Source organism: Erithacus rubecula (genome assembly GCF_903797595.1).
Source record: "Erithacus rubecula genome assembly, contig: SUPER_Z_unloc_2, whole genome shotgun sequence".
Taxonomy (NCBI): Eukaryota; Metazoa; Chordata; class Aves; order Passeriformes; family Muscicapidae; genus Erithacus; species Erithacus rubecula.
Window position 1 is genome coordinate 5,368,676 of NW_027635860.1, and position 18,689 is coordinate 5,387,364.

The window sequence follows — 18,689 nt, forward strand, 5'->3', positions numbered from 1 at the left end:
TACATATATCAGCAGAGAATTTAAAATACACATACCTGAGAACTAAACCACTAGTTCAGGCTGAGGTAAAAATACATTGGTCAATTCTAACACTGTGGAAAAGCATCAATTTGATATGCATTTGCCATTAAAAAAAGGGATATTAAAAGATACAGTCTAAGTCACCCAAATTCTTTGCCAATAGAAACATATTTTCTATTATATTTACCGTCCACTGCTCTCCAGAAAGCTGAAAAATAAACTTGTTTTTTTCCTTATTTACTCCATCTGACAAGGCATGACTCTTCTTGAGGTGAGAAGTCTTTTCATGAGTGTCCAGGTTCTTCTCATTGATGTCTACAAAGCCATTCTTGAGGTATTTTGATTGAGGAATACCTTTCTTACGGCACTCTAGTATCAAATTCCATTCCTGTTTTATCCTGAAATAGTGCCAAAAAATGTTTATGTGAATAAGCTGAAAAAATATTGCAGGTAAGTTCAAAAGCTTAATCTGTGTTTGCAGAACAACTTAACAAAATATAATTATTCATCTAAAGTATTGGCTATTTATAAATATATATAAAATTATATAGTAACACCCAGAGAACAACAGAAAACTGGAGACTAAGCAAACTGTTATGGAAAAGAGCAAAAATTATGATCTTTAATTTGCTAGGATAGGAAATATATTCTCACAGAACGGGTTATATGCATAAAGAAAATCAAATACCTGGTGATATATGAAAACATTTTCTATGGGGAAGAAAAGGTAAGAAGTGCCTTTTCACCTTTCCCTTCCTTGTTCAAATATAACGACTTATTTTAATTTTTACACCAATATCTTTTTAGAAGTAGAGGTCAAAGTTGTCACGTGCCAACTGATTTCAGATTAACTTTCAGTGTAACTTTTACATCATTTCCAAGGCAAGCTTTTTCTCATATAACTTCAGGTGCAAATTCAGTTTGTCATAATTAGGCATTCTCAAAAGCTCATGCTTATAGTTAGGAGAGATTTATTTCAGCTTAGTCAATTAAAGAACTGGTTGATTCACAGAAGCAAGCCTTCCTTACACCAAATGAGACTCTGCAGAGCCCCTTGTATCATAAATCTGATCTCACACTTTGAATTCTATATCCTGTAGTACATAGGATTCATTTATGCCATCTCCATCCTCTGATAGAAACCTGAATCTAAAGGATTAAAGGAAATGAAGAGCTTAAGAAAGACACAAAGTTCAGGATAAAGTACCCCTAGAGGAAGTAAATACATCATGTCCTAGAAAGAGAAACACATGCAAGTTTAAAAAGCCCAAACAGGGAGTAACAAAACCCTTACATGTATTGCCACTTAATCATGGAATTCTTCTCTACAGTGCTAAGATGTAAAAAAGAGTACCACATGAAACAGAATCATAGGATTATTTGGGTTGGAAGGGATGCTGCAGATCATCTAGTTCCCATCCCACTGCCATGGGTAGGGACACCTTCCACAAGGCCAGGTTGCTCAATTTCTGCCCTCAGCCACAAAGGAGCCTTGAACACTTCCAGGGATGGGACATCCACAGCTCCTCCGAGCAACATGTTTCAGTGCCTCATCACCCTTACAGTTAAGAATTTCTTTGTAATATCTGATATAATTTCTTCTTAATATCTTCTCTTCCAGTCTGAAGCCATCTTCCCTTGTCCATACAGTTCCTGATAAAAAGACTTTCTCTGGCTTCCTTGTGACCCTTTTTCAGATACTGGAAGGATGCTATGTGTTGGGGGTTGAGTGTTTTTCTGTTACTGTGTCAATTGAAAGAATTTTTCCCATTATCATGCCAATGGAGCTGGCCAGGCTACACCCAGGGTCCCTGATGAGTCTAGACAAAGGGGTGGGTGGGGACGGCCCTGGAGGGGCCTCTGAGGCTTCCGGGAGGGCACTCGTGTTTCCGGCGAGCTGGGAGCAGGACGCCCGGGGATCGTTCAGCCACGCGGCGGAGCACAGGAGAGCCAGACCCTCTGCTATCACCTGCCCTGCATCTGGCCCGTTCCAGCCTCCTGCCTCTGCGGACACAGCTGATCACCCGGACACACACGGTGAGTGAGGAGCTGCCGCTCCAGCCCGTTCCCACCGAGACCAGCGTGGCCGCTGCCGCCCCTCCCCCCTCCCTCCTGCCTCCGTTCCCGTCTGCCCTTCGGCAGATCCGAGCTGTGGACTAAGCACAGAAACACCGTGCTTGCATCTAAAGGGACTGACACCGAGTTATCTATTCCGTTCTGTTAGCAATTTCGACTGTTATTGTTTTCTGCTTGTACAGTTAGATATATTAGTAAAAGAGCTGTTATTCCCACCCCCTTATCTCTGCCTCAGAGTCCTTGATTCAAACAATTATAATACTTGGGGGGGCAGGAGTGGAACCAAACTCTCTATTCCAAAGGGAAACTTCTGCCCTTAGTGGCAGACACCTGTCCTTTCAAACCAGGACAGATTTTGGCGACCAGACGTGGGACAGAGTGCACTGAGTTGAGAGTTAACACAGGAATAACAGCTCTCTTAACTGGCAATATGTTGTCTGGTTTAATCTGGTTTGTGTTCCATGTGGTCACAGCCATCTCCCTCCCATTTGCAAGCCCTTATTTGAATTTGGGCCCCCTCACCAAAGTTACTGTAGCTATTATCCGATTAGTTTGGTGGATTGATTATGTCAGGAATTCATGGGTTTTTAATTTTTTTCTGGGAAGCGGTTGCATGGATCCGGAGCTATCGTACTCTAACTGCATGTTTCTGGGGTTATTTCAGTAACGGTACTTACTGTGAGATAACGAGTGCAAGGGAAATTTTCTCCCAACCCATCACCCAGTTTTTTGAGGCTACCCCACTGGTTCTCAAGGATTTCAGATCTGTTTTAATTGCCACTGTTATTATACAGTGGCTGGTGTTGCTGATAGGCTTGTTCTATTTAGCATTCAGAAACATGGGAATATTGGCTTGGACAGCAACTCTGATACCTGCCCCAGGGACTAGGGATGTTGCCCCAGAACCTGCCTCTGCCCCAGGGACTAGGGAGGCTGCCCCAGAGCCTAACCCTGCCCCACAGCCCACCGCAGAAATGAGCCACCCAGAGTGGGTGGGGGCTCTAATGAAGGATATAGGCCAAATGCTGAAAGAGCATAGCCAGATGATGAAGGAGGATTTTTCTCCAGCTGGTGAGAAACCCTCCCCCTGCCCTAAAGAGGGAGAGTCAGATGGTGCTGCAGTGGAACCCGTAGATGTTGTATCTGTCCAGGTTCCAGCTGGATCACAGGAGCAGCCACAGCCAGCAGCAGTTGCTCCTGTGGAAACTAAGAAATCTAAGATTAAAATGAGGCACTTAGATAATGGGGATCAGCAAGGAGGGTCCTCACAACCAGCAAGGGAGCCAGAGGTTGAGATTGTCACCGAGTCCCTCTCATACGATAGTCTCTGTAACCTGCGTAAAGACATTGCTCGGCGGGGCCGTGAGCCTTTTACAACTTGGTTACTCCGGGTCTGGGACCTTACGGGAACAGGTGTACAACTGGATGGAACTGAGGCCAGGAATTTGGGATGCTTGGCCCAGGATTCAGGTGTGGACCAGATATTCATAAGGGAGCAAGGCCTCCTTTCCCTCTGGGACCGGCTTTTAATGAGTGTGAGAAAGAAGTTTGTACACAGAGAGAGAATGCAGGAGCACCACCGTAGGATGCGCTGGAAGACCCTTGAGGAAGGGATCCAGCAGCTGAGAGAGACAGCAGTATTAGAGGTACTCTTTGGGAGGGATGGACAGCATGACAATGACCCTGACAAGGTCAAGTGCACAGGGCAGATGTTATGGAATCTGGCAACCTTGGGTCCATCTCAATATACCACCTACATAGCAATGATTAATGCCGATAACAGTCCAGAGACAGTGTGTTCTGTTGCCAACAAACTCAGAAATTTCGAGAGCATGATGAATGGCCCAATGCAGGCTAATGTCTCTGCCGTGGCCAGGGACCTCCAGCAGGTCGAAGATAGGATGAGGGATATGAGGGAGGAGATGATGGAGAGAATTGAGGAGGTGAGGAAGATCAGCGTAGCACCAGTACGAGTCACAGGCCCCCAAGTCAGAGCTTCATGTACCCCAGCTAGGGAGAGAGAGTACACCTCACGAGCTGACCTGTGGTTTTTCCTGCGAGACCATGGGGAAGACATGGGAAAATGGGATGGGAAACCCACTTCTGTCCTGGCAGCATGGGTGCGTCAGCTCAGGGAGAGAAATGCTAACCGAGGGAGCCGCACTAAAATGAAGGTAGCCTCAACCTCCCACAAGCAAGGTGCAGGGTATTACAGCAAGGAGGATGTTCTGTCAGATCCCCTGGAAGGAACCTCCACTATGTATGCCCAGGAAAGAAATAATAACCGGGGCTAGAGGGGCCCTGCCTCTAGCCAGGGAGAGGCATGGGATGACAGGATCTATTGGATAGTGTGGGTGCGATGGCCTGGCACGTCAAAGCCAGAAACATAAAGTGTTAGTTGATACTGGTTCACAATGCACCCTGATACCATCAGAACATGTGGGGAAGGTACCTGTTTCCATTGTTGGGGTGACGGGGGGATCACAGGAATTCACTTTGCTGGAAGCTGAGATTAGCCTGACAGGGAAGGGGTGGCAGAAACATCCAATTGTAACTGGCCCAGGGGCACCGTGCATTCTAGGCATAGACTTCCTCAGGAACGGCTACTACAAAGACCCAAAGGGGTTCAGGTGGGCTTTTGGAATAGCTACTGTAGAGACAGAGAGCATTAAGCAGTTGAACACCTTGCCTGGACTGTCAGAAAACCCCTCTGCAGTAGGACTCCTGAAAGTGATTGAGCAACAGGTGCCAATTGCCACCATGACAGTGCACCACCGGCAGTACCGGACAAATCGAGATGCTGTGATCCCCATCCACAAGATGATCCCTGAGCTGGATAGCCAAGGGGTGGTCAGCAAAATCCACTCACCTTTTAACAGCCCCATCTGGCCTGTGCAGAAATCTGATGGAGAATGGAGACTGACTGTGGACTATTGGGCATTGAATGAAGTGACTCCACTGCTGAGCGCCGCCGTGCCAGACATGCTGGAACTCCAGTACGAGCTGGAGTCCAAGGCAGCAAGGTGGTATGCCACCATTGACATTGCAAATGCATTCTTCTCCATTCCTTTGGCAGCAGAGTGCAGGCCTCAGTTTGCTTTCACCTGGAGGGGCGTGCAGTACACCTGGAACCGACTGCCCCAGGGGTAGAAGCACAGTCCCACCATCTGCCATGGACTGATCCAGGCTGCACTGGAGAAGGGTGAGGCTCCAGAACATTTGCAGTACATCGATGACATCATTGTGTGGGGGAACACAGCAATGGAGGTATTTGAGAAAGGAGAGAAGATCATCCAGATTTTGCTGGGAGCCGGTTTCGCCATTAAAAAGAGCAAATTCAAAGGACCTGCCCGAGAGATCCAGTTCCTGGGAGTGAAGTGGCAGGATGGACGGCGCCAGATCCCCACTGAAGTCATCAATAAGATCACTGCAATGTCTCCACCAACAAGCAAGAAGGAGACACAAGCTTTTCTAGGTGCTATCAGCTTTTGGAGAATGCACATCCCTGAGTACAGCCAGATTGTGAGCCCTCTCTACCAGGTCACTCGCAAGAAGAACGATTTCCATTGGGGCCCTGAACAACAGAAAGCCTTCACCCAGATCAAACAGGAAATCGCTCATGCAGTGGCCCTTGGCCCAGTCAGGACAGGATCAGAGGTAAAGAATGTGCTCTACTCTGCAGCTGGGAACCATGGTCTGTCCTGGAGCCTGTGGCAGAAGGTGCCTGGTGAGACCCGAGGCCGACCCCTGGGATTCTGGAGCAGAAGCTACAAAGGATCTGAAGCCAACTACACTCCCACAGAGAAGGAAATCTTGGCTGCCTATGAGGGAGTTCAAGCTGCCTCAGAGGTGATTGGCACAGAAGCACAGCTTCTCCTGGCACCCCGACTGCCAGTGCTGGGGTGGATGTTCAAAGGAAAGGTTCCCTCTACTCACCACGCCACCGACGCCACATGGAGCAAGTGGATTGCCCTCATCACACAGTGCGCCCGTATTGGCAACCCGAATCGCCCTGGGATTTTGGAGATAATTACGAACTGGCCAGAAGGTGAAGATTTTGGTCTCGCTGATGAAGAGGAGCAGAAGCAAGTGACCCGGGCTGAAGAAGCTCCACCGTACAACCAGCTGCCAGCAGATGAAACACGCTACGCCCTTTTCACCGACGGTTCCTGCCGCGTTGTGGGGATGAACCAGAAGTGGAAAGCTGCCGTATAGAGCCCCACATGACAGGTTGCACAAGCTACCAAAGGAGAAGGTGGATCGAGTCAACTTGCAGAACTCAAAGCTGTTCAGCTGTCCTTGGACATTGCTGAGAGAGAGAAATGGCCAAAGCTCTACCTTTACACTGATTTGTGGATGGTAGCCAATGCTCTGTGGGGTTGGCTGGAAAGGTGGAAAAAGGCTGACTGGCAACGTAGAGGAAAACCAATCTGGGCTGCTGACGAGTGGAAAGACATTGCCACTCGGGTAGAGAAGCTCCCCGTGAAAGTCCGTCATGTGGATGCCCATGTTCCCAAGAGTCGGGCTAATGAAGAACATAGGCACAACAAGCAGGTAGATCAGGCTGCACAGATAGAGGTCTCAAAGACAGACTTAGATTGAGAACACAAGGGAGAACTGTTCCTGGCTCGATGGGCCCACGATGCCTCAGGCCATCAGGGCAGAGACGCCACCTATAAGTGGGCACGAGACCGAGGGGTGGATATAACCATGGACAGGATCTCTCAGGTTATTCATGACTGTAACACGTGTGCTGCCATCAAACAGGCCAAGCGGGTGAAGCCCCTCTGGTATGGGGGGGCAATGGTCCAAATATAAGTACGGAGAGGCCTGGCAGATTGACTATATCACACTGCCTCAGACCCGCCAAGGCAAGCGCTACATGCTGACCATGGTGGAAGCCACCACCGGATGGTTGGAGACCTACCCTGTGCCCCATGCCACTGCTCGGAACACCATCCTGGGCCTGGAAAAACAAGTCCTCTGGAGGCATGGTACCCCTGAAAGAATTGAGTCAGACAATGGGACTCATTTCAAAAATAGCCTTATAAACACCTGGGCTAAAGAACACGGCATCGAGTGGGTGTACCATATTCCCTACCATGCACCAGCGGCTGGGAAAGTTGAACGGTGCAATGGTCTGCTTAAAACCACCTTAAAGGCTCTTGGTGGGGGGACTTTCAAGAACTGGGAGATCAATCTACCAAAGGCCACATGATTAGTGAATACCCGAGGTTCCACTAACCGAGCAGGCCCTGCCCAGTCAGAGCCCTTGGGAGCAGCAGATGGAGATAAGGTTCCAGTGGTACACCTGAGAGGCATGTTAGGGAAAACTGTCTGGGTGAATTCTGCTTCCAGCAAAGACAATCCTGTTCGTGGGGTGGTTTTCGCTCAGGGACCAGGTTGCACTCGGTGGGTGATGCAAAAGGATGGAGAGACCCGATGCATACCCCAAGGGGACCTTGTTCTAGGGTGAACTATCTATGATACTGTGCCTATAACTACATGTATGTATATAATTTAAAGGTTTCAATGTAGCATGTTGGCATGGAAAAAATTCGGGGTGGATAATGTTGGGGGTTGAGTGTTTTTCTGTTACGGTGTCAATTGAAAGAATTTTTCCCATTATCATGCCAATGGAGCTGGCAGGGCTACACCCAGGGTCCCTGATGAGTCTAGACAAAGGGGTGGGTGGGGACGGCCCTGGAGGGGCCTCTGAGGCTTCCGGGAGGGCACTCGTGTTTCCGGCGAGCTGGGAGCAGGATGCCCGGGGATCGTTCAGCCACACGGCGGAGCACAGGAGAGCCAGACGGTCTGTGATCACCTGCCCTGCATCTGCCCCGTTCCAGCCTCCTGCCTCTGTGGACACAGCTGATCACCCGGACACACACGGTGAGCGAGGAGCCGCCGCTCCAGCCCGTTCCCGCCCGAGACCGGCGTGGCCGCTGCCGCCCCTCCCCCCTCCCTCCTGCCTCCGTTCCCGTCTGCCCTTCGGCAGATCCGAGCTGTGGACTAAGCACAGAAACACCGTGCTTGCATCTAAAGGGACTGACACCGAGTTATCTATTCCGTTCTGTTAGCAATTTCGACTGTTATTGTTTTCTGCTTGTACAGTTAGATATATTAGTAAAAGAGCTGTTATTCCCACCCCCTTATCTCTGCCTCAGAGTCCTTGATTCAAACAATTATAATACTTGGGGGGGCAGGAGTGGAACCAAACTCTCTATTCCAAAGGGAAACTTCTGCCCTTAGTGGCAGACACCTGTCCTTTCAAACCAGGACACTATGAGACCTCCAAGCAACTTTCTCTTCTACAGGCTGAACCACCCAAGCTTTCTCAGGCTTTTCTCAGCCTGTCTTCATAGGAGGAATGCTCCAGTCCTCTTATCAACTTCGGCCTCCTCTGGACTTGCCCAAACAGTTCCATGGTTTTATTTTGTGAATACCAAAGCTGGATGTGGAGTCTCATAAGAGCAGAGCAGAGGGATGGAATCACCTTTCTTGACCAGCTTTTGACACAGCCCAGCACACAGTTTCTGGGCTGTGAACACACATTGCTGGCTCATGTTTCATTTTTTTGTCAAATATCACCCGCCAGTCCTTCTCCCCAGGGCTGCTCTCAATCAGTTCTATGTCCAGCCTGTAGATGTGTCTGGGATCACCTCAACCCAGGTGTAGGTCCTAACACTGACTCCTGAGGGGCACCACTCATCACTGCTCTTCCACTTGGTCATTGATCAAGAAACCCGTCAAAAACTTAGGTATAAGAAGCATGTCCCAAAATCTTGTTGAACTAAATAACTTTTGGATGCCCATAACAAGGTATGAAACTGTATTGCAGAGTAGTCTTATGGAAATACAGTAGCCCAGATTAAAAGTCATTCTTGACTTAATGCTATCAAAATAAGTCTTTAGAGAGCAAAATCGCATGCCTAGATAGAAAAGTATTGAGACAGTTGTGTACATTGTGGCACTCAGAGAAATTTCAGGGGATTTAGAGAGACTCAAAGCAGAGAGCAGAGCAATGGCAAAGACACAGAGCACAGGGGCACACTGCAGGCATTTTCTACACTTTTGGAAAATACGTATAACCATTTATCAGAGGAGCAAGCCTGAGGCACCACCAGAGAAGAGTTTCAAAGCGCAGCACATTAGACATGGAATATAAGAGAAATGTAGGAAATCCCTTCTGTAATGATCACTGCAATGTATTTCTAAGTAATATCCTTATAAAATACAGAAAAACACCTTCTACAAATATTTTAGGAGATAAATTAACAGTGAGCATGATTAAAAGGTAGCTCACTGGGTAAAGTGTTGACAGACAATATGAAGACAGCAGAAACTCAGACTAAGTACATTCCAATGAAAAGACAGTAAGGATATCTTTATCCCTTTTTTCAAAAAGTACATAAATTTTTTTTTTAAATATAAAATTGTATTTATCCTCAAATGAGAAAAAATAGAAGGAAACGTGAGCTCTGATAAACACCAAAAAAAGCAAATTAAGTTACTGCAGGTATACAAATGAGTAGTAAAAAGGATTTGTATTATATCATGCTTCACAGAGATGACGGGAACAATAACTTCTCAAAATATGAAAGGAGCAATGAAGGAATAGTTATAGAAGTTATTGAGAGCTGCAGAAATGTTACTCATTCTTGGCTTCAGTTATCATTGGAGAGATCAGAATGCACCTCACAAGTCAACATCTGGAATAATCACTGATATTAGAAGTATTGATAGGGCACGTGTAATACTAAAATATATTTGAAATAAAGTTCCCAGTTTTTCTCAGTGTCTACTGCATTGTGGAATGTTTAATATCACAGCAAGCTGTGATATTTAAGTGAGTTAAGAAAAAATAGACTGGAGAGACAGAAAAGCATTCAGCCCAGGGAGTCCCCAGTGTGGACTGAAGTTGTTAGCACAGTCAAGGAAGAGTCCACCAACTATGCACAATATCTCCACAAACCTTGTCTGAGTTTATTTGATATGACAAAGACAAGAAAATAGGTTAAAGCAGATACAGCTCCTTAGCCCACACTCTGATATGTCAAGAAGCTGTAGCTTATATTTCTAAATTTTCTATTACAGAAGGAGAGATATCCAAACACCTGATTTCACTAAGCACCCCTGCTAAGGGTATCCCCATCAGTTGCAGTCTACAAGTGCTCAGATGACAGAGTTTTCCATACCAGCAGGCATGATAGTCCAAAAATATTTCAGATTCTTTGACACATGAGGCAATTCAATTTTTAGTGTTGATCTTAACTATTCAATTTGTTGTTTGTACCCCACAAACTGCAAACACAGCAGAGTAAGGATATTGCAATAGCAAAAAATTGCTAGGAAAAGCTACAAAACAATATTTTCATATACTATAATGAAAAATAAACAGTTCTAAACCACCTCCTCATATTTTGCTCCAAAACCTGTGTACCAGTGAGTATAACTATACAGCTATAAAACTCTGTATGGCTAGGAAGTGAAGTGGTGTGGGGAAGGTGTTAACTGAATTTCATGGAAGAGAACAAAATTATCTGAACAATTAAAAGGCAGGAGCCACAAGGACTATAGGACCAAGTACCTAGAATTCTTTTTTTCTAAAATATTCTGAAATTTACCACTGTTGTACTGATCTTTCTCACATGTTCCAGTCCTTCACACAGAGCTTTTCTGCCCTTCTGTGAAACTTTACTCTGCATTACTACCCTCTCATTTCTGTGGAATTCCTTCATTTTCTATCAAAGCAATAAATATTTCACTCAGTGCATAATTTAGTGCACTGAAAAGAAGTTGCCTACAAAATGGGCAGGTTTTGTACTCATTGCTCTTCCTTCAAGCCCAAAAATGACTGACTCATTCCTCACAGTATAAATTCTAAGAATGCTAGAAATTTAAGCAACAGAAAAAAGAGGTCAGAAAGTCTAACCCAATAAAAGTAAGCTGCATTACTAGTCATCAGGGCTGGATTTGTCAGGTAGATCCCAGGGACACCAGAGTAGAGGTCTCAGATCTAAAATTTAACTGTCTCAAAACAAGGAGTATCAAAAATGCTAAGGGAGTTACATTAAAGCTGAAAAAACAAACTGCCCTCTCATTCTGATAACATGTACAAAACACAAAACTCAGGAGGTCATTGCTAGACAAGTAAAATAAAATGCATACAACAAAAATGGCTGTTAAGCAAATCAGTCAGTGAAATACCTCGGAAGAAAGACAGGGCTTAAAAATTAAACCTACCAGGAAATTCAACAGGTATATTTCGCACAGATATGGAACTCTGTGTCAAATTTCCTCTTTATTCAGACATTAAGTTATGTTAATGTGCTCTGTTAGGCTTTTAAAGAATGCAAGTATTGTGTACAAGCACATTTAGAACAGATGGAAGGTGAATTAATAATGGAGCAACAAAAGTGCATTATTTTGTACAGTATATTGCAGTATGAAAACAATGTATTACCCAGGGGCAAAGGGTCTAATAATTTACACCACCTGGCTGTACCCTTGAGTTACTACCCAGACTAATCATTATAAGCCTTACTGGCCTGGAGTTACAACTTAAATCAAGCCAGATATAAGTATCATGAAGAGAAGATGACAAAGCTGTAAATTTGCAGGCTCAGTTGAGATCAAACCAAAGGGATCTATTTGGCTACATGGTTGTCATTCTGCTCTGTCGTTGTCAAAAAATTGAGATGATGGCACTTTTAAGGGATCATTATGAAAATAAAGATCCTTTTAAGTCTTCATTTGGTGACAATCCTCAAATTAGACAGAATTTCCTCCACTTTTGTCATATCTGGAGGCTATTACATGAATCTTCAGGAAAGATGTCTAGAAGAAAAGTATGTAAACCAGTGAAGCAAAAAGAAAAAAAAAATCCACACAAATAAAATAATCTTCTAAATACTAATATACTTTTAGAGAAATTATATTTCTGGTCTTGACACTTCAAAGACTCATGATATTCCAGAAACTCATTTCCACATATGACAGATAAGTTACAAAGTCACAGCTCTCCTGAAGTTCATGCCTTTTTAATACTATTTAACAATAAAATATTTTCATTTTCATCTAGGCCTTGATCAAACAGCTGAAGTCAGATTAAAGAAACAATAATTATTTTCTTCAATTAAAAAATTGCAGATAGTTAAGTCAGGCCTAATTTGACCTCAGTATGAACAAAAAATATATTTTTCTTAGACAAAAGGTCCAAATGAGGTCTAAGGCTCCAACTCAGCTAACTATTACAATATTTCCTCTTCAATCATTCAAATAGTACCACTAATTGTAAAAAAGTCTGGTTGAATGCTTCTTATGTCTGTCAGAAAAAAAAAACAAAAGTCAAGTTTCATACCTATATATCTGTAAAACAAAAGCACACCTGTCACTAAGGCAGATGTATATTGTATAGAAGAATTTTACTCTGGCAAGTTATTTTCCAATATATTGCCTATTTACAATAAGCTTCCAGGACAATTTAGTTATGAAACAAGACCAGCAGAGATATCGAAGATTCAAGTATTTTCATTTTGTTTAATGCTGTATTCCTTCTCAGGTAATCATTTCCCAAATACTACTTCACTACTGAAGTATACCTTCAGAAAAAAGATTCACAGCATGTATTATCATTATTATTATTATTATCATTATTATTAAGAATAAAAATAAGAAAAGAATAATAATAGGAATAAGAATAAGAATAAGAATAAGAATAAGAATAAGAATAAGAATAAGAATAAGAATAAGAATAAGAATAAGAATAAGAATAAGAATAAGAATTATTTTCAAGGACATGGAAGTTCCCTGATTGAAATTTTATTTTCTCCAACAAAATTATGAATCCAATTAACCTGATGCAAAGAGTTACTCTACAATAAACTCAGTAATTGGACCTTTCAAAGGAGGAACCAGCTTGAGAAGAAGTGTGCATTGAAAGGGATTTCAAGAGCCATCAAAGCAAATGAGGAGTAATTGGGTTTCTTTCAATTGCTCTTCCTTCAGCAGGTATCCTCTGTCCAATGTCTGATTAGAAGATATTGGGGAAAAGCTGTGAGTCCTAGGTAAGGAAAGGAAGTGTTGTCAGATGGCACTATTCCCTCTAAACCAGGACACAAGAATTGACTGGGACACTACATGGTGACAGAGTTTAGACTCCTGAGCAATGTTTAAATCAAAATCACTACTCATGCAGGATCATTAAATAATCCTATAGAATTTTTAGAGAAGCATCTCAGTAAAACTGGAGCTCAGCCCAGAATAATATTCCTGATGGATGAGTAACATTTGCTTCAAATTCAATTGGATTGATTCAATTTCAGTGTCACTGCCAGGCTATTCCATGCATTTTAAAGGCTTGTGGTTGAACATTGGCTTTTACCTTACAATGCACTTCTTTGCATTACTTTAGATGCATGGTCTGTATGCACAACTGCCTGCGAACAAAGGCAAATAACTTAATATTTTTATTAGTTCTGCAGATCTTAACCAAAATTGTTGACTATAATTTGTGTTTGGGGCCAAAGCTACAGCTTTTCACTAGCTTGGGAAAACTTCTGCATTGGGTATTGAGTAGGAGAATAAAGATAAACATAACAAATAAAATCTTAGTTCAGGTACAAACAGAGTTATAACACTGAAGTTTGGCAGATAAAGAGAGACAAATCTTTTTTATTAAACTAACATGTGACATCTCAGAGAAAAAAAAAAGTCTGCCTGTAGTTTTCTTGTTGCTTTTTACTTTTAATATTCAGGGATTATATAACTCAAAAAATAAAACATGCATTTTTAATTAGCAGACTTTGAGAACAAATTTTTATAGAAGAGACACTGGAAGAGGTAGATGAACAATCTTTTATTTTTGCAGCATATGTGTTGGTGAACAGAGAAGGCTGTGCCATTTTGCAGCAAAGATTTAGATAGCTAATCTGGGCAAACAGCTCTGGCATTTCCTCACCTGAATGCTTAATTTTTTAGCCTTCAGATTTATCTTACCTGCTCTTCACACAAATGACAAAGATGTTTCAATCCCTCAAAAAAATCTAACTGTAAACTTATTCCATTAAAAAAAAAAAAAAGAAAAAAAGGAAAAGAAAAAGGAAAAGAAAAAGGAAAAGAAAAAGAAAAAGAAAAAGAAAAAGAAAAAGAAAAAGAAAAAGAAAAAGAAAAAGAAAAAGAAAAAGAAAAAGAAAAAGAAAAAGAAAAAGAAAAAGAAAAAGAAAAAAAGAAAAAGAAAAAATAGTGAAAAAAGAAAACAGGAAATAAATCTCAATTAAAAAAATCATCATACCACATCAAGGTAATCTGACAGCATTCAGGATTTTGAGTAACAATAAAAGACTATTCACCACTACCAGGATCTAGAAGATTAAATATAAAACAGTGCTATAAACACAAACTTCTTTCTGTAATATGCACTTTCATAAACATATAGGAAATATCAGGACAGTGCACACTTTTTGTAGCATTTTATGGTTCATATCCTATGGGAGATTTCAAATGGGCTTGTCTGACAGGATCAATAACATGACATAAAATGAAAATAAGTCTATCCAATACTGCTCCATTGCTTTTTCTTTTATATTCAGTAGCTGTTTTATGTGTTTTCTTTAAACTGCCATACTTTCATAGTCCCACAAAACCAAAGAGGAAACAGAGGATTGAATTAAATCCACAAAAAAAATATATCTAATACCAGTATCTCAGAACAGCAGTATCCTCAGTAGTTGGCTGTCCAGACTCAGCTTTCACTGGCCAGTTGCTTAAACATTTGCCTTGTAAACAAATCTTTACAAGACCTCACCCGTTAATGCGCAGTTGAAGCTTTTCATTCATTCGTGAGATTTTCGTCTTAAGAAAATATTCAGTCAAAAACTGTCTTACAGGTTACAGTTTAATGAGGCTGCACGAACTAAATTACTTTGCCCCAAGGCAAACTAAGTTCCCTAGAGGTTAACAGGAGCTACATTTCACTGTGCATTATCAAGTCATTTTACATAGTAATATAGCATACCAAGAAATTGCACAATCTCAAAGGCATTAGCAAATTCCAGCCTCTTTGAGAAAAATTGAGTTTTGCTAAAAAAAGGAAAAAACAAAAAACAAAAAAGCCCCCAAGGCCAGATTCCATACTCTATTGCATGACTGTATTTGCAGAGAAACTAATATTTTCAACCTACTTAGGAATTCACTCTGACTTCTGGCCAAAGTAAATATCTAGAATCTTAAATGCCAGGGTGCAGTCCCCATCTCAGGAAAGTGCTATCTCTAAATGTCTTCTGGGAAATGTAATTTTGCATCAAAGTGCTTCTAAAATACTTTCTTACTGTGGCACAGTATGAACTTGCATTGATGTCAGTGGACCTACCTAAAAATAGCAAAATTTTAATCCCTGAGTATAATACCTGAACTTTGTCAATGCAGAACTCCATAAAATAATGAAATGTATTTATACACAGAAACATTATTTCTATAATTTAATTAGAAATACAATTTTATTTATACTTCCAAGGTAAAACTAGCAAAGTTTTTTCAAATTTTTTTGGTCCAACATTTGAGAGATGAAAAGCACTTAAGAAATAAGTTGTGGGCTGATATTTAGGACCTAAATGCTAGTGGTCACTGCACACCTCATAAAACAAAGAGGATTTTCTTTTAACTGAATTTGGCACTTTATTACTAATATTATTATTGCTTTGACCATTAGTCTATCAGCTTTGAACCTTCTATAAGGCCTGCACCATAAGAATGAAAATGAACTTTGCCATTTATTTCAGAGACTGTAATACTGATCACTCATATTCAGGACACAAAGTCTAATGCATTTCCTCTTTTATTTTTCCAGGAGCTCTACAAGTAGAACTAACTGGAAGGCAATCTGACTGCATGAAGACACACAGCTATACAAAGTACAATATGCAAATTGCAATTTTGAAGGAAGATAACAAAAATCCTTTGCACATCCAACAAATGCACCTGGGAACTTTTATTTCTGTGCATTATATCTTAAATTTCCTATAGTGGTACAGGAAGATAAGAGAATTAATTTAGACGTCATCAATGGAAAAAACACAGGAAAAGCAGTGAAGTTCCACTCAGATGGAAGTGTGTCTACACAATTAAACATAGGCAGAAAAAAAGGGGGAATGCTTTGTTTTCATGGAAAATACAAGCCACTGTAAGAACTTACTCTTAACATATGCTACTGACAAAAGCCATAGGAGCTCAAATTAACTACCTCAAGGGATGTAAGGCTACCCTCTTTCCCTCTTGCAGGGAGAACTTATCATGCATCATTTGCTTTTGTACTAGTGAAATCTAAAGTCATCTTCTCCACCACAGAAAACCAAAACAAACAAAAAGAAGTGGCAGGGGGCTGTTGACATGTTGTCCACTTTAGGACAGAAATAAGGTTTGATCAAGTTCGATCCCAAATCCTTTCATTTGTGTTTTCTACCATAAGGGAAACAGCAAACATCCCTCCCTCAGCTGTCATGGTTTAACCCAGATGGCAACCAAGTACCACACACACATTTACTCCCCAAAACCCTGGTGAGATTGGTGGGAGAATTAAGGAAAAAAAAAAAAAGTGAAGTAAGATTAGTTTTCTAATAGAAACAAAGTAAAATATAATAATACTATTAATATTAATAATAATGAAAATAGGGAAAGAAAACCCAAGAGAAACAAATTATGTCGAGTACAACTGCTCACAACCTGCTGACCCATTCCTAGTTGATTCCTGAGAAACAATCACTCACCTCTGGCCAACTCCATCAATTTATATAGCAAGAATAAAGTTCTATGGTATGGAATATCACATTCAGGTCAGCTGTCCTGGTTGTGCTCCCTGCCAGCTCTTTTTTCAGTCCCTCCCTATCAGAAGGGCTGAAAAGTCCTTGACTTAGCATAAGCACTACTAAGCAACAATCCAAAAAACAGTGTGTTATCAACATTGTTCTCACTCTAAATCCAAAACAGCACACTGTACTAGTTACTAAGAAGAAAATTAACAATCCTGCTGAAATCAGGGCACAGCTCACAACAAAAAGAAAACTTATCCTTGCTAGAGAATTCAGTCTGGAGGGTGAACTTCTTGTTTCTTTTTTTTTCTTCTGTTTTAGTTAGGATAACAGTTTTTAATGTGAGCTTTAGTGGGGATGAAAATCAAGACTGCTGCTATGGCTGTTTTGAGGAGAAAGGTCCCACTGAAAGGACAGCCAGACTTTTTATTACCCTGGTCTCCTCTTAGACCAGCTGCTCTGCTGTCAATGTAGCTGCACTGGCAGTGAGAATTACTAGTGAGGGTATCCTGAGAACACTGGAACACCACACAAAGGTTCAATGCAATTATGTTCTTAAGCAAGGGCACTGTTTAACCCTGTGCATTTTATTTTTAAAATAGAAAGTGATTTCTATTTTTTTTCCTCTTCTCAGAGGGAGGAAATTGATTAAGTCATATGTTTCCAAACTTGCCAACACAGTTTTAATATTTAACAGCATCTTATGGGAAGCAAAATATTGTTTAAAAAAATCAATATAATAAAACCAATAAAATTATTGAGTATAAACATTATATCAAGGCCTTCTTTAATACTCCAACAAGAAAAAATAACCTAACAATTCTTATTCTCTTTGCTATTGCCTATTCAGAAGCAATTAAATGTGTCCACTAATGTAACTCCTTTTCATTCTCCTGCCAACACAACAAAAATTCTTAAAGTATTTCTTAGTACTGAAATTTAAGAGCATGTGTTCACACTTTCTATAATTAATAATCCATACTTTTATGTAACACATGAGAAAGAGAAAGATATAAATGTTATTTTTCTCTTCAATTTATGTTTAGGGTAAACAATAAAATATATTATGCGTATATATTAATGAATATATTATGCATAGGAAAGAGAAGAAAATAATGAAACACAAGTATTGTTTGTGCTGCATTTATCTTACTATCATATGAGGAAAGAAAGTAAGACATCATTAAAATCAAACTCAAACAAAAAAAAATTAATAATCAATTATTATTTAATGTATCCATAATATTTATTATATATATTTCTATTTATTAAATTTAGTATATAGCAATGTTAGTGGATAATAAGAACAGATTTGGTTAAAATTAACAACACAAAAGTTTTCTTACCTCTCCAATGCACTTTGTTCTAATCTTTCTTTCTCCTTCCTCTGACGTTCTTTGTTCTTCTTAACTCGAGTTTCCCACAGTCCTCTTATGACAGAAAAGTCAAATATTATCACCTGATGCCCCATATTGCTGACATTAAACTTCTCCTGCAAGAACAAGCCAACTCTTCAGAAAAGGAATAATAAGGAAAACAAATATCCAAGCTACCATGTTTAATTAAAATTGTCTGGGGAAAAGAGCTGAAGTCATAGGAAATATTAACATAGTATGTTTTCCATCTTACCCAATTTATCTAGGGTTTTGTGCTGACAGTAATCAATTGGCACACAATTGACTTCTACATAAAATCCATGGTAACAGCTACACTTTGCATTTTTTGTATTCCTTACATCTTCTCCTTTTCAAGATAAAGACAGAGTTGAAAAAAAACACTGGTTTG

The 18,689-nt window shown here is 41.0% G+C and overlaps 1 protein-coding gene across 1 annotated transcript in view; it reads right to left on the reverse strand.

Annotated features, from left to right (window-relative positions):
• The window catches only part of LRRC2 (leucine rich repeat containing 2), a 73,046-nt gene extending 54,654 nt beyond the window's left edge, over positions 1-18,392 (reverse strand). The window contains exons 1-2 of the mRNA XM_079331319.1: positions 18,251-18,392; positions 209-419 (exon numbers count right to left, since the gene is read on the reverse strand). Coding sequence (XP_079187445.1) covers positions 209-419; positions 18,251-18,375 — 336 coding nt within the window. The 5' untranslated portion in view covers positions 18,376-18,392. The remainder of the gene's footprint in view (positions 1-208; positions 420-18,250) is intronic.
• Between the last annotated feature and the right edge of the window lie 297 nt (positions 18,393-18,689).